At 34.2% G+C, this 14751-nt stretch overlaps 1 protein-coding gene across 3 annotated transcripts in view; it reads left to right on the forward strand.

Annotated features, from left to right (window-relative positions):
• The window catches only part of DENND1B (DENN domain containing 1B), a 213437-nt gene that overhangs the window by 128015 nt on the left and 70671 nt on the right, over positions 1-14751 (forward strand). For all 3 annotated transcript variants that reach the window (XM_026671732.2, XM_087960788.1, XM_087960789.1), the window contains one exon: positions 12076-12176. In XM_026671732.2, coding sequence (XP_026527517.1) covers positions 12076-12176 — 101 coding nt within the window. The remainder of the gene's footprint in view (positions 1-12075; positions 12177-14751) is intronic.

Raw genomic sequence — 14751 nt, forward strand, 5'->3', positions numbered from 1 at the left:
CTATCCTTTTGTCCACCTTGCATCCTTCCTTGTGGGGTGCCAAGCAGCTCCAGAAGTCCCAGCCTCTCCCCCCCTCCAGCTTAGTCCCAGCTGCAGTTGACAATATCAGCTTGCACACCAACGCTCCTGCTACCTTGCCCTTTGCTGTCCCAGCTGACCTTCACTATCTTTTTGCTTTCATTTCTGGTGTACCTGGTTTGGTTGCTGGACCAAGCTGGCCTTGGTTTCACGCTTTGAAAAACAAACCCAAATCCAAAAGCAACGCCTGAATTGAGACACACCAAAAAACTCCTGGCCCCAGCTGGGCTTTGTACTGTGAAAAAAGAAAAACCTCAAACCAGTCCAGAGTCGCAGCATGCAAAAAAGAAAAAAAAAAGAAAAAAAGAAAAGAAAAATCCTTTGACTTTGCTGCTATTGTTTTTTGCTTTGGAACGCAAAGCATTGCCCCACCCTGGAGCTTTTTGCAAAGGGGCTGCTTTGGGCTTTTTCTTTTTTTACAAGCTGCCTTTCTTTAGACTAATCTGCAAGAAAATGTTATTTCTTTCCACTTACTCATTTCAAAATTTCTTTTGTGCTAGATGTGGTCAGTATTAGAAGTGAAGATGATTATTTTATGTTAAAACATGTATTTCAGAGGTATTTATTTATTTCACTTGCATTTTTTTGCGGCACTACCATTGAGTTAGTAAGTTAAGGTTATTTAAAATAAAATACAGATGCTATTTTGTCTCTCAAAATTAAGGAACTATGATACACAGGCATAGCCATTTTTCTGTATTTAGACAAGTAATTGTTAATGAAGTCATTAAAGTTTTTGGTCTAAATGCACTGTATCTTTTAAAATCTAATAAGGAAATTTTTAATAACATTCCTTTTCAGTTACCTTATGTATCAATATTTACATTGTCCATCATTAACTAAATATGCACAATGCATACATATTTAAAATTGATTATTTTATATTTTTAATTACCTGTATATTAATAAAAAAAATTAATTCTTCAAATTTTTATTTATTCATCATCTTTTCTTTTTCATACAGTTAGCAGAAATTTCAGAACTTTATACCATCTAATTACAATTTTCATAAAATGTCATATTATATATAGTTGAGGCCCACCTGCTTCTTAATTTGAAAGTTATTTTGAATGTTTTGGACATTTTTTCTTTAATTCGCATGTTTTGTAATTATAATTGACACGTATATTACCAATGAATATATATTGTAGCATAATAGTTATTGATCTCATTGTTCATTAATTAATATCTTTTGCACTGGTATATGGACAAAAGGCAACAGGCATCAATTCTCTTCCTTTCGGGAATGCTTTGATTTCTTGAGATTGCAATTTTTATGAGGACATCAACCAACTTTGTCTCTAAGAAAAATTCAAAATTATTTATCAAACATGCCAGAGTAGAACAAACAGCCCCAATAGTTTACTTATTCTCTATCTCTTCTGCTATGTGACCAGTAACTCTTTCTCTACCCTCTCTTCCATTCTTGTGGTTACCCCTCTGAGAAAGTGTAAGAACAAAAGACACAAGGAACCGGCTAACACTCATCTATTCCCAATTCCTGGCATAGAGGTTTACCACCAGGCAAAGCTGACTTAAAATAAATGGGATAGGAATTATTTCTTTTCCTTCCTTGGACCTGTGCCTTGCATCCTCCTGTACGTTGAGTGGAGCCTCAGAAAGGGGCACCATCTGGGGATGGTTCATACATCACACTTAAGTCATTGGCAAGCTTAGTTGCCAGACCAGTTAGGAGATAGAGGAGAAGGATTGCCTTGTAAAAAATTCAAGCCATGGGAATATCAATCTTTCAGTGTCCTGGAAGACATAGAAGACCGAGAAATCAGTCTTTCCACTGCAAAAGGCTGCCAAGATTGAAAACAAGCTGCTACGAGTAGAAACATGAACTGATTTGTACTTGATTTCAGCTTGGAGTTGGCCTTGGATCTGAAATTGTAAATATGCATAGAGCTTAGGTATAGTGTCAGAGACACAAAGAGCTTACTGGAAAGTACAAATGGAAAAAGTAAGCAGTGAGCTGCTTCATAATGCTAGTTGTTCACCTCTTCACCTCAGTATTTATAGTAGCCTGAATCTAGAATCATTTACAAGTATTCAGACTTAATTATCTCATGTAAGAGAGAAGTACAGAAATATAGCATTCTGGCAAAGAACAGAATAGAATTCACAGGATGGCTTATTTATTGCTGCATTAAGAAAGCAGAAGGTTATATGTGGGGAACAATACAAGATGAATTGGTAACTTCTGGATTTGGCAAACATGGTTTTTATTAAGAAAAAAAGTTATTCTCCTAGTTCTCTATATGATAAATCCCATTGTGGAATCTTAGTTTCTATTTTGGCACACTGTGTCTGGTGTTTTCTTCCCATTCTCACCCTTTGGTTTAGCGGTTAAGGCACCAGGCTAAAATGTGGGAGACTGTGAGTTCAAATTCCACCTTAGCCATGAAATCCAGCTGTGTGACTTGGACCAGTCACTCTCTCTCAGTCCAACCCACCTCACAAGGTTGCAGTTGTGGGGAAAATAGGAAGAGGAAGATATTTGCCGTCTTGAGTTATTTGTATAAATAATAAAGGCAAGTTACAAATAAGCAAATAAACAAATCATATGTTTTCTGTCAACTGACCTGTATGCTTTCAATTGGCTTTTAGATGAGTGTTAGTAAATTTTTTATCTTTCTGGATCATAAAAAGGGAGCATTTTGCTTGTCCTTTATAAAACAAGTAAAGCAATGTCATTTCAGCTTTTCTTTTTTAATCCAAAAATCAATTGTGTTTTAGGATATGAAGAAGAATAAATGTTAAATTAACATGGCGATATAAGAATAACAGAAATATTAAGCTTTTAAAAATAACTTTTAAACAGTTGAGAATGTCTTAAATAACATGACAAAATTGAGTGACCATTTTGCTAGAATTTATCAGCAAAACAATTTAGCAAATAATGTGGACGTAATTGTTGGGATAAGAGTATGTTAAAATCAAATTATTGTAGCTTTGAGGAATATAATTGAGAGAGTAACTAGTAACCATCCAAAGAAAACCATTATAGGAATAAATGAATCTTGCTGTCTTAAATCAACATGATTTTAGAATTAAATATATTGTATTTTTCCAATATAAATATAACATATTTGAGTATCTATGTTCTGTAAACATGTGAAATTAGCAATACCATGTTTCCCATGTTTTGATTTAAATTCCATTTTTAGTCATTGTTAAGCCAAGAAACATAAAAAGCTGATTTTCATTAGGCTTTTAAGTTTCTTGAGTAAGTGAAAAGTTAATTGATAATTTTTAAAAATATATAAATAAAACTGCTTTGTTTAAAGACTTTATTAAAATTTAACTAATAAAGCGGGTATGAATATCACATTGTATTAGGAAGGATAATTGTTATCTAATGTGGCAACATAAGTTCAAAAGATAGGAATTTATTTTTGAACAAAGAAATGCACTGTTTAAGTGTACTAAAATATATTTCTGTATTTTATTTGTTAAACTATATTATTCAGTGCCAAGTTTAGAGTATGCTTGTAACTTCTTTTTGGCCTTTTGGCCATAAATAAAATTGATTGATATAATATTGCTATTGATTTCATAAATATTCTTCAAGTTACTTATTCGTAGTTTTACATAAAATTTCTGAAATGACTTAAATACAATATTTGTGGAAAGCTAAATGCCAAGGGATAAGGAAACTGTTTCAGCATGATATCAAATTTATTTTTCAGATCATTCACTTATATTATATGAATTTAATGAATAAACAGAATAAGGATAGAGCTTGAATTATGATCATGGTTAGGATAGTAATTTTTGTCACTAAATGATGTGATCATAAAGCGTGATAACATGTGAACACACTACTTAGTGACAGCAATCCTGGTAGTCCTAGCGGCTACCATAATTCTAGACATGTGTGTTGTTAAGATGGGAATTGAAGGAAATCCAAGGTAAGGAGTGCGGGGCTGCTATGGGGATTAGGAAGTAACCCTGGTAGGCCGGGCACAGGCTTCATGTGAATTAGGGGATACTGCTGTGAGATGCAAGTTGGACTTTGTGCTGATTCAGGAAGGCTAGGGAAGACCATACAGCATATGTGTGTACATGTGTGCACTCACAGGGAGGCTGGGAAAGAATACACTGCAGCTCAGAGGCTTTTGGGCATACTTTGGTTCTGGAGCTGCAAAAGCACCTGAACCTCAATGCAAAGCCACAGCCACTCTCAAAGCCTCAGATGGCCCATCCCAACCGCATGGCACAAAGGGGCTTTTTTAGTGAACTGCAAGATCCCGTGGGTGTTGCAAGGCAGCATGAAGACCAGCCCTAGCCCAACCCATCAGCATGACACAAAGGGACTTCTTAGCATGCCACAGTTCTGGGGTTGCAAAAGCTCCTGAGCTGCAGTGCAATGTGAAGCCCTTTGTATCATGAAGCCCAGTTCTAGCTTAGTGTAGCAGCAAGGTGCAAAGAGACTTCTGCCATCCCAGGAAACTTCAGCCACCCCAGTCTAGCCCATAGTTGCCCTTGTTACCATGCAATCTGAGTCCCCTGCTGTCCTGTGCCCTAGTTGACATTTGCCATTTTCTTGTTCTCACCGCTAACAGGCATTCCTGGCCTGGCCATTAGTGAGGCAGCCGCTGGCCTCATGAGGCCATTTTCCTCAGGTCTTGCAAACCACTGTGAGCAACCAGACAAAGAAAGCCTCATAAGGCCAACAACTGCTTTGCGAAGGGCCAGACTGGACATGCTAGGTCAGCAGCAGGAGAAGGGAGATGGTAAATGTCAGCTAGGGCAGCAGGAGTTGCAGAGTGGGGAGCGGGAAAGGACATAGATGGTGAGAGATAGGTGGGTGAGGGAAGTTGGAGCACTCCTGTGGTTGTAAGTGCAAGTGGACTGCCATGTGCCCCCATTTTGATCACAGGACTGTGCAACAGCCATAACTTCAGGAACCAGTTATAAATCCTTTCATTCATCCCCATCGTAACTTTGAATCGGTGCTGAATGTATGGTCACAAGTCTAGGATTATGTATAAGTGATCTCTGAAAATATAAAAGCTAACAAATTTTCAAGCGTAGATAGTATTTTTTTTTTCTAATATCTTGCTCATCATATATACAATATGTGTACATAAGTATTATTAAAGATTTAAGCAAATCTAATTTGGAGTCACATTAAAAATAAATTTATGCTTATTAATTATTTGTTGATAGAAAACAAATGTCCTGTGGTTTTTTTAGTGTACTCCTGCGATAGATGTTAACTGTTGAGAAATAATGTTTCTTAATATCTTTCATGCATCCAGATTTCAAAGTCTCATACTTTTATGGGCATTGGTGGAATTGTATATCTTGAGCATTAGGAAATTGGATTCCTTCTGAATTTCTGCAGCTCTAATTTAAAAAATAAGTGTCATTTGTGATGTTTCTCCTATTGTTCCCTAGTTCTGCTCCATCAAACAATCACATTGGTTCCCTATTTGCATCTTCACAGCTATTTCTTTTGAGGTTATAGCACAAGTGAAAATGCTGACAAGATAGCGTATGCACTGTCAAGCCATAAAGTATCTAAGATTAGTTTTCAGCTTGCTGCTATTTCAGGTTGGGGAAAGTTAGAAAAAATTTTCCCCAGACAAAATATAATGCAATTGTAGAATACATTGAGTAATGAATACAATGTTTTGAATAACTTTAATATCAACCATAAGACTCCTTATATTTTATGCTAATATCATTTTCCCAAAAAGCTATTTTACATATCTAGCAAGAATTTCCTTTTTAGCTTTTTAAAAATACAACATTACATATTTTATTTTAACCCAATCACGTATAGGATTTATTAACACAGTCCATGTTTATTTTTGTTTCTTTCTTCTCATGAATGTATTCATCTATTTGGGAGGAGATTATTTATTATTTATTTATTTGTCAATAAACGGAAATAGAAATGTAATAATTTGAAATAGGGAATCTTGATGGGTACCAGATATAATATACTGGCAATTTACCAATATACTTTGCAATTGAAATTGCAAAGACATTTGCAAATTGATAGTTTTGAAAAAAATTGTGCCTTTCAATATGAAGTATCATACACAGGATTCTTCCCACTGCAACGTATTTTCTCATTTTCACATGTACAGAAATAATTTTCATGCATGAAAAAAATAAAAGAATGTGTTATGTAGAGCACTTGCTGCACATCAGTTATCTCCAGGAAAATGTCAGCATTTAATGTACGTTTTTCTTTTTTTAAAAAATAATTTGTATTAAAGATTTTAAGTCTTGAGATATGATAGAACCTACAAACTTGAAGGTCTCTACTGTTGATACTGTGTTGTCTAATAATGTAAGAGGTGGTTGTATAGGAGGGTTTTCCCTAAAATCTACCACCATTTCTACGGTTTTGAGTGTATTTAGTTCAAGATTATTCTGGTTGCACCACAAGGCTAGTTGTTCAGCCTCCAGTCTGTATGCAGATTCATCTGCATACGGACATTACAGAATGTCTGAAGGGTGGGGACAGGTGGTTGGGTGAGACTTTGGCAACATTCGCTATATAAGATGCGCAGACATTTCCACTTTTTTGGGAAGGAGGAGTGTCTTATACACCAAAAAATATGTTAATATCAAGTAGGTGAGATAAAATACCAAAATAGGAAGGAGTTTCTAAAATAAAAGTGTAACATAAGCTACTCTAACAATATATATTATTAAATTGTGTACTCTAAATCTAAAATACTACAGTCTGTGAAGTAAAATGCACATTACGTAATGTGAATAATGTCTGCATACAGACATTACAGAAGTTGGTATGCTACAAAACAAAACATTTATACTCCCCCCCCCATCATCCATCCACCCCTATTTGAACCAACAGGGATTTTTGAAAATTAAAAAGGATTTAAAAAGGACTGAGATGGAGTGACATTATACATCGTAAGATAATAATAACAGGTGACAAATACTAAAACCTGAGTTTGTTTTGGGCAAGTTTTATCTTTATTAATATATATTTAAAACACTAATACGGTTCTATATACTTGTGTCAAAGGAAATTTGCATCTATGTTTAGTGAAAGACTAATGTATGACTTTTTCAAAAGAAATCTACTCCTTTTCAGGTATTTGTTTGTTCCACTCTTGAAAATACTAGAAAGATAGCAAAGTTCAGGAAAATACCTGAAATCTTAAATGCAATAATTATTATTAGAAGGACATACTATAATAAACAAATAAATGTCTGAGTTTTTAGATTTATGACAGTGATTATATTTCTAGGTTATTTTTCAGAAGAGGAGTAGTACAATCTAGAAGTCTAGCATTTAATAAAGGGTAGTTCAGTTTAGATGAAATTATCTATGCTTAACTGTGCTCCATTCTTATTTTAAATAGCTGTGACTAATCAGTAGGCATGAGATCCATGACTAACCCATTTCCTGGGTAGAGTTGCTAAGGGTTTAATATCTAATCTCCTGTCTCTTTGCATGTAAAAATCACTAGAAAGCATTGTATTTAATGGCTTAAGAACTATGATTAGAATAGTGACTATTAGATAAATTGTATGGGAAAGTAATTGGAAATGCATCCAAAGGAATACACATTATGGAGAATTGCAAGCAATTCATTTGCAGAAACATTAAATTATCTCTATAGCAAGAAAACAGCAATTAAAACAGCAAGCAGCAAAGGGGATGGTAATGGCACTCTGTAAAATTGGAGCTATTCTACAGAGGTAAGAAAACAAAAATTAATCAGAAATGGGCAGCTTAACTAAGAAATTATGACATCTTTGGCTGACTGGAGCATAACTGTCAAGCTTGGGCTGTTTGGTGGTCAATAGTGACATTCCATGTGTCAGTGAACAGAGTATCTTGATACAGTAACCCTCAGTTCACACATTACTGAAGCTCCAACTGTCGAACATTTAAGTCCCTTGGTAGTACTATAGCCTCCAATTTTTCCTCACTGGCTCATGTTTCATTTTTTGGCAATTTGCCCTTATGATATCCCTCAGGGGCTTTCAGACTTCCTTCTTTTCCATATTTAATCCTGTTAGATTAATCTGAATGAGAGTGTATTATGCTGTTCAAAATTGTAATCTCTTGTTTTATGGGTTTTTTTAAAAAAAGCATTTTCTCTGCTCCTAATTTAGGCCAGAAATTCATAACACAAATGATTTGCTTAATTCTAAAGTGGAAGCTGATTTCTCTGAAACAACTTTGGCTTGTTGATTGCATTCATATTTAAGAAATAAAAGCCTCTGAAAACATGAAGTAGGAATATCTGACAGAAGTACCTGAGCTTTCTTGGCCACCCCCAGTTCAGGTGGCCTGTGTCCCACCCCTTTTTGGAAATGGCACTGCTCTTTGCTGAAGACAACAAAGTATTATTTTTATCCATAATCTTTCCTTTTATAGTATCATCTTATAGATCCAGAACTTGATTTGTTTATTCCTTATGCCTTGCTTATTATTTTACTTTATATGTCTGAGCTACCACGCTTTACCCCTAACAGTTGATAACCTTATAGCTGTGTAATGGAGTGGTACTTCCTTAACTGTTGCATGTCATTCAGTCACATTTTTGTAAGATGGGCAGACTTATTATTATGATATATTAATAAAAGTAACTTTGGTTGCTGGGGTGATCCACTTACAGGAAATGTACTTTCTCTACATTAAAAAAGCAAGGCATTCAATCCCAGAAATTGGAATTTCTGGTTACTTTACTTTATTTCTGTACACATAGAAGAACATTAGAAGCCAATAAAATGATTGGTGCGATGTATATTGGTGACACCAATACAGTTCCTACAAATGGAATCATATTTAAAAGGATGATTTGAAATCTTTGAAATTTTAAGTGAAACATTCTTTTAAGGATTTACACAGATTCATTGTGTGTATGTAAGTATGTATATTTAATTTTGAATTGTTGACTTACATTTGCCTTTTATCTGCAGTATAGAAAGATATGGCTCATTTCATCCTCTCTTCACCCCTGGGTCTCTATAAGGAACTACGTTAAAATCATTGCTTATTTATTTATATTTATCCCACCTTTATAGATTAGTCCTCCACTTACAATCACAATTGGTACAGAAAAAATGGTTGTTAAGTGAAGAAGTAATTAAGTGAAGCATTACGTGGCCACATCCAATTTTACAACCTTTCTTTTACAACCTTTTTAAGTGAGACACCAACTGACCATGATTTACAACCTCCTGCCAGCTTTCCCATTGACTTTGCTTGTCAAAAGGCAACTGTGAAGGTTGTATATGGTGATTACTTAACTCCTGGACACTGCAGATATCATAAACATACCTAATACTTCTCCCTCCTCCTATTTTCCCCACAACAACAATCCTTTGAGGTGGGCTGGGCTAAGGCTGGCTCACAGTCATCCAGCTGGCTTTCATGCCTAAGGCAGGAATGAACTCACAGTCTCCTGATTTCAAGCCTGGTGCCTTAACATAAACTAAACTGGCTCTAAGCTAATGCTTAGCTGCATTAGACCCCTGGGATACCTCTAAGGGCCACATAGCTTTGCAAAAGATATTTCCACTGAAATATATTAGCCAGTCAGAGAAATCATACCTTGAGAAATCATAGTTAGGTGCCTTGCTTTTCAGTGTCAAGACACAACATACAAGCAGCTCAACCCATCAACTGAAGTTAAGGAGCCTTTGCAAAATGGTACTACTTCACATAAGCCTAATATGTGTATGCATATGCCTACACACATACTTTCTTTTCCAAACTATCCTAGCTATTAATATTATTGTGCACATCACACTCAGGAGGAGTGTTATAGAATCCTCTGTTATTTTTTTCTTTTTGAGTCATGCTCCTGACAGGCCCTATGGTAGGGATCTTCGACAACTGAATTGTGAGTTGCCAATGCATTAGGCAGGAAATGCTATGTTTAGTTGGTTTTGTGCAATTGCAGAATGTCAGACACTTGTTGTATGGATAGATTGGCTCTTTTGTTCATTAATATGACCCTAGTTTGTACAGTAATGTATACAGGTGTTTTCTTTTGTGTGAGCCACTATCTAATGATAAGAAAAATTACATTCTGGTGCTTATATATCTTCATCCTCTGCCATGTTTGCTATAAAATATGCTTATGCAGAATTCTCACTGCTGTGTAAACAAAGATTCCGTACTTGATGCCAAGTTTGTGTTTCTGAGCTCATTGCGGTCAGAATGCTGTAATAAATGTACATTATTATAGCATCAGGAAATACATAGTTAATAAGCAGAGATTTACAAAGAGAAAGCAGAGCAATAGATTATATTCTGGCTATTGTGACCATACAGTGCCTTCTGAGAATTAGGATCTGTTTCATGTGAAATTCATCTGTTGGCTGCATCTGGCTTTCTTTTGCAATCGGTTTGTCCTCAGAAACACATTGTTGTTAATCTCCCTCATAGTTCAAATAGCTCTCTTAATAATATGAGCTAGGCTAACACTTAAGAAGTTCAGGGTATTATGTGCAAGATGTATTCCTTGTACCCTTAGTGAATTGTAAAACAGACTGAGGCTCCTGGGATAATTGTTAGTAGAGACTTAACTCCTCATTAAATAAAAGTAAGACTCCTGTTTAGCATTTTATTCAGGGAAGATTTTAAAGTAGTGCCAGCTTGGACCCATTTGTTTGTTTTAATAGCATTTTCTCTCTGGGATATTATCCTTGGCATAATGTTTGTTCTCTGTACCTGGGCCACTTCTGCCATACCTTCCCCTGCATAGCAAGGACTGCAGCTGGTGTTGTTATCTCAGAGGTTATTCTGGCCTCAAACCAAACCAAGATCTCAGAGAGCCTTCTCTTTCTTCCATTTACTAAAAAGACTATTGTTTCGTTAAGAAGGGAGTGGGGTGCACAATCTTGGGCTGGTTATAGCTGCCTGGGAAGGGTTGGAGACCACTATGGATAAGACATGCATGTATATGCATAAGTCATCTGATGAGTTGGAAGCTTCTGAGGAGAATGGTGCTTTGTTGCTTGTGGGAAGTTTAATCCAATTTTAGTCTTAACATTGTAGTTATTAGCTATGTATGTGCATTTCATTTTATGAGCATCCTTTATGTTGCAAATGTGCCCCTTAGTAGACATAGCTGAAATATCAATGCTCAAAAAATAATAACTTTATATTATTCTGTGTTGATTTTGGTTTTTAGCTTTTTTCCATAGTATGTATTAACACTGATTTGGTTCTGTATAACTCTATATTATACTTTACGTTCCATAAGCACAATTACGCAGTTTAGTAATACTGTGATTTTATATTTGTGTCAGTGATTCTAAATTTTAGTTTGATTGACTGACTGAAATTGTGGGAAAGCCACAATTATACACATAGAATTATCATATTTTTGCCCTTCCATTTTAACTGTCTGCTGGCATTTTTGTAATGCTCATAAAAACTTGTATTTCTTTTTCTAAAATGGCCAGTTGTATTTCTGAAAATCAGTAAGTATTTTGGAAGCTTTATTTTGATAATTTAGCTAATCTTGTACCAATTCTCCTTTATTGTGTCTCTGTCTCACTCTTTATGCGTGTGAAACTGAAGTTTATAAACTTGTCAAACAAACTGATGTACAAAAACCCAAAGTTCTGCTATGAATCTAATCCTTTATCATGAAAGATTTTTCAGTACAATTTACTTTCTTATGTTCTGGTTCATACTACAATAAAGAGAGACTATACAATGTGCTTTGTCCCTCTGAGGGACAACATTCTGCCTATGAATGAATATATGAAGAAACATTTATAGATTGAAAAGTGGTTTCCTTTCAGTAGAAGATAACTATTTCTACATCTCTTTATGAGATTCTGATTATTACTGATACTTCATTATGTGACTGACAGTAATACAACCTTTCTGTTGTACATAGAAATTCAATGTTTATCTGAATATTGTATGTACATATAATTGCAGGTTTATTGTTGCTGACATGATTAATACAATGTTTTCTTTCTTTTCTTATAACATCACACTTTTGCTGTGTCTCCTTTGAATTCTAGTTAACTGCTTGTATTCATGGGTCAGCTGCATTGCTATATCCAATGTACTGGCAGCATATATACATCCCGGTACTCCCACCACATCTCCTGGATTATTGCTGGTAAGAGGCTAAATATGTATTATTCTTTACCTCTCTAATAATTAAGCAAGACAATATGTTGTTGCTGTTTAATTAAATAAATAGGATCGTTTGAAGATTAAATCCAGTTGTAATAGTACAGTCTCAAACTGAAAACATGCCATATTTGGCACTGCTTTATACAGATAAAAATATTTGAAACTGTACTTCTGCAGGATTAAGATATGAAACATGACTTATATGACTTATTTTTTTACATCACTAAGTTTTAGAAGTTGATGAATTACTGACATGAGACAAAATCCAAAATTTCCTATTATCTTTCTTTTTATATATTTTCCAAATGGATGTAGAGGTATCAATGTGACTCAGAATGTTTCTCTGTTGAGGGAAGGTATTCAAAAGCTCCTGTACAGACCCACTGAGATCTGTTAAATGTCATTGTTACTACTTATGTTTATTAATATTATTATATTTATTTGCCATCTGTCTCTCCATGGGGCTACTCTAGGTGACTTACAACAATAAAAAATGAAAAAATAAATAAAAGGAAAGTTTAAACAAAGCAAAAATAAATAATAGAACAATAAATAAACAAAAAGAAAACCAAGAAAATATGACTACCGTAGTAAAAAAAAAAGGGATGAATGAGGAGCAGAGAGTGGGAGGGGATCTTCATGATCATAGTTTATCTAGATTTAATATAGTTAATATACTTGTCCCAGTCAAGAAAGCAATGATTTAATGAGCTTAAAAATAATTGAAATCAAAGGGTAGAGAGAGAATCTCAAAATAACATACGTGAAAGAAGGAGTATCCCCCTTCCAAGATGAAATAATTTCATTCATTGCTACAGTGTACTGGCAGTACATATACATCCTGGTGCAAAAGTATACATAGCAAAAGTTTAAGATGTCAGAAGAGTTGAAATGCTTTTTAACATTAGAACCAATATCCAATCATATAGCATTAATCCATAGGTATAATGAGGGGAAACCAGTGATGCTCAGGCCAGAGTAAATTTTATGTAAATATAGAGTAGATGTGTGCAACTTTCAGGGCCAGAAAAAGAATGGCCAAAAGTCTGTTGACCTGAAAAGATGTGTGGCCTTGTGGAAAGGCCTAAAATGTAAACCTAGATTTATAGACAGCTTGATTTATCTCGTTTATCCGGAGTAAAGCAACTTATCAGGTTGTCTCATGAATTTGAAGGTTCTGCTTAATTGCTGCCTGGAGAATTAAAATTTATTTTGAAACCAAAAGTACCAAATCATCTGATAGATTTTAGATTTGCTTGATTTTTAAACAAAAAACCCCCAAACAATCCTATTAACTTCTTGATGTAATTTCTTACCTATAACACTAATTTATGATGAAGCATCTGTTTTTAAGAATTCTATTTATATTCTTACAGGATAACAGAATTCTACTTAAAACTATATAATGATTTCTTATGAAATTCTCCTTGTTTTTATTGTAGAACAAACATTTTTCACAATAAAGCCATAATAATTTTCTACATACTTTATGTAAGAAACCAATTATTTTAAGAAAATGATGGACTAGATTAAAATATATATTTCATAAGTTGATAAGTGATTGCCAGAAGAAAAACATGCATGTATATTAACTGTCATTCTTTTTTCTCTTTTTAAGTGCTTGACACTTTCTTTAACGATATAAATTACTAATCAGAAACGGATTATGCCAAGCTTTCCCCAGTATTACTTTTCTATGAAATATGAAGAAAAAACTGATTCACGTCAAGCATTGTTTTTAAATAAAAACCTGCATTTTGATTTTAATGCAAGATAATATGTCACTTTACTTTGGACACACTTAAAATAGTATCCAGTGGTTTTAAAATAAATGCTATGTTACTAAATTAATTAATAGAAGAAAAGTAATTTGCACATTCAAAAGAGTTAATGGAGTAATATAAATAATAAAAATTTAATTAGAATTAAATGAAAAAAGTCTCACCAAATTAATATATAAACACAACTATTTCAAAGGTGTATAATGGCAGACAACATATATCCACAATGTACTATTGTAAATGGGATATAGATTTCAGTGATAAATGTTAATTCTGGAACCCAGGCCAGAAAATGCAGATTTTCTGATAACATAATAGATTTGAAATATGGTTTATATTACCAAGAAGTACATCCTTAACGCAAAGCAGTTAATACAACTCATAGTGACAATCCTATTGATATGATCCTCAAATATGTTGATAATAGAGCAAAACCAGACTGTATGGTTTAATATTCCAATTTCTGAGAAGCACCCCCCACAGTAATATATTTGGTACTCATCACTTAGTAAAGATTCCCTGAGATAGCCAATATATGTGAAGCAATTTTTATTGAAGTAGTATCAAACGTATTTTAATATTAATCTAATTATACAGTATTTAAACTGCCCTTAAATTGACTTATCAAGGCAGGACACTGAAGATTATTATTCCAAAGGTTGCATAAATAACTAATACCAATTTGTTTTCCTTCATATAAACTATGTATTGGTTTATGAACTGTATTTTATTGGAGTGTTTGCTTTGCAAATAGAAGAGTTCTAATAAGACTTTAGC

Source organism: Notechis scutatus, chromosome 3, assembly GCF_049901735.1.
Source record: "Notechis scutatus isolate UNSWTSFEM ecotype Mainland chromosome 3, rNotScu1.2, whole genome shotgun sequence".
NCBI lineage: Eukaryota > Metazoa > Chordata > Lepidosauria > Squamata > Elapidae > Notechis > Notechis scutatus.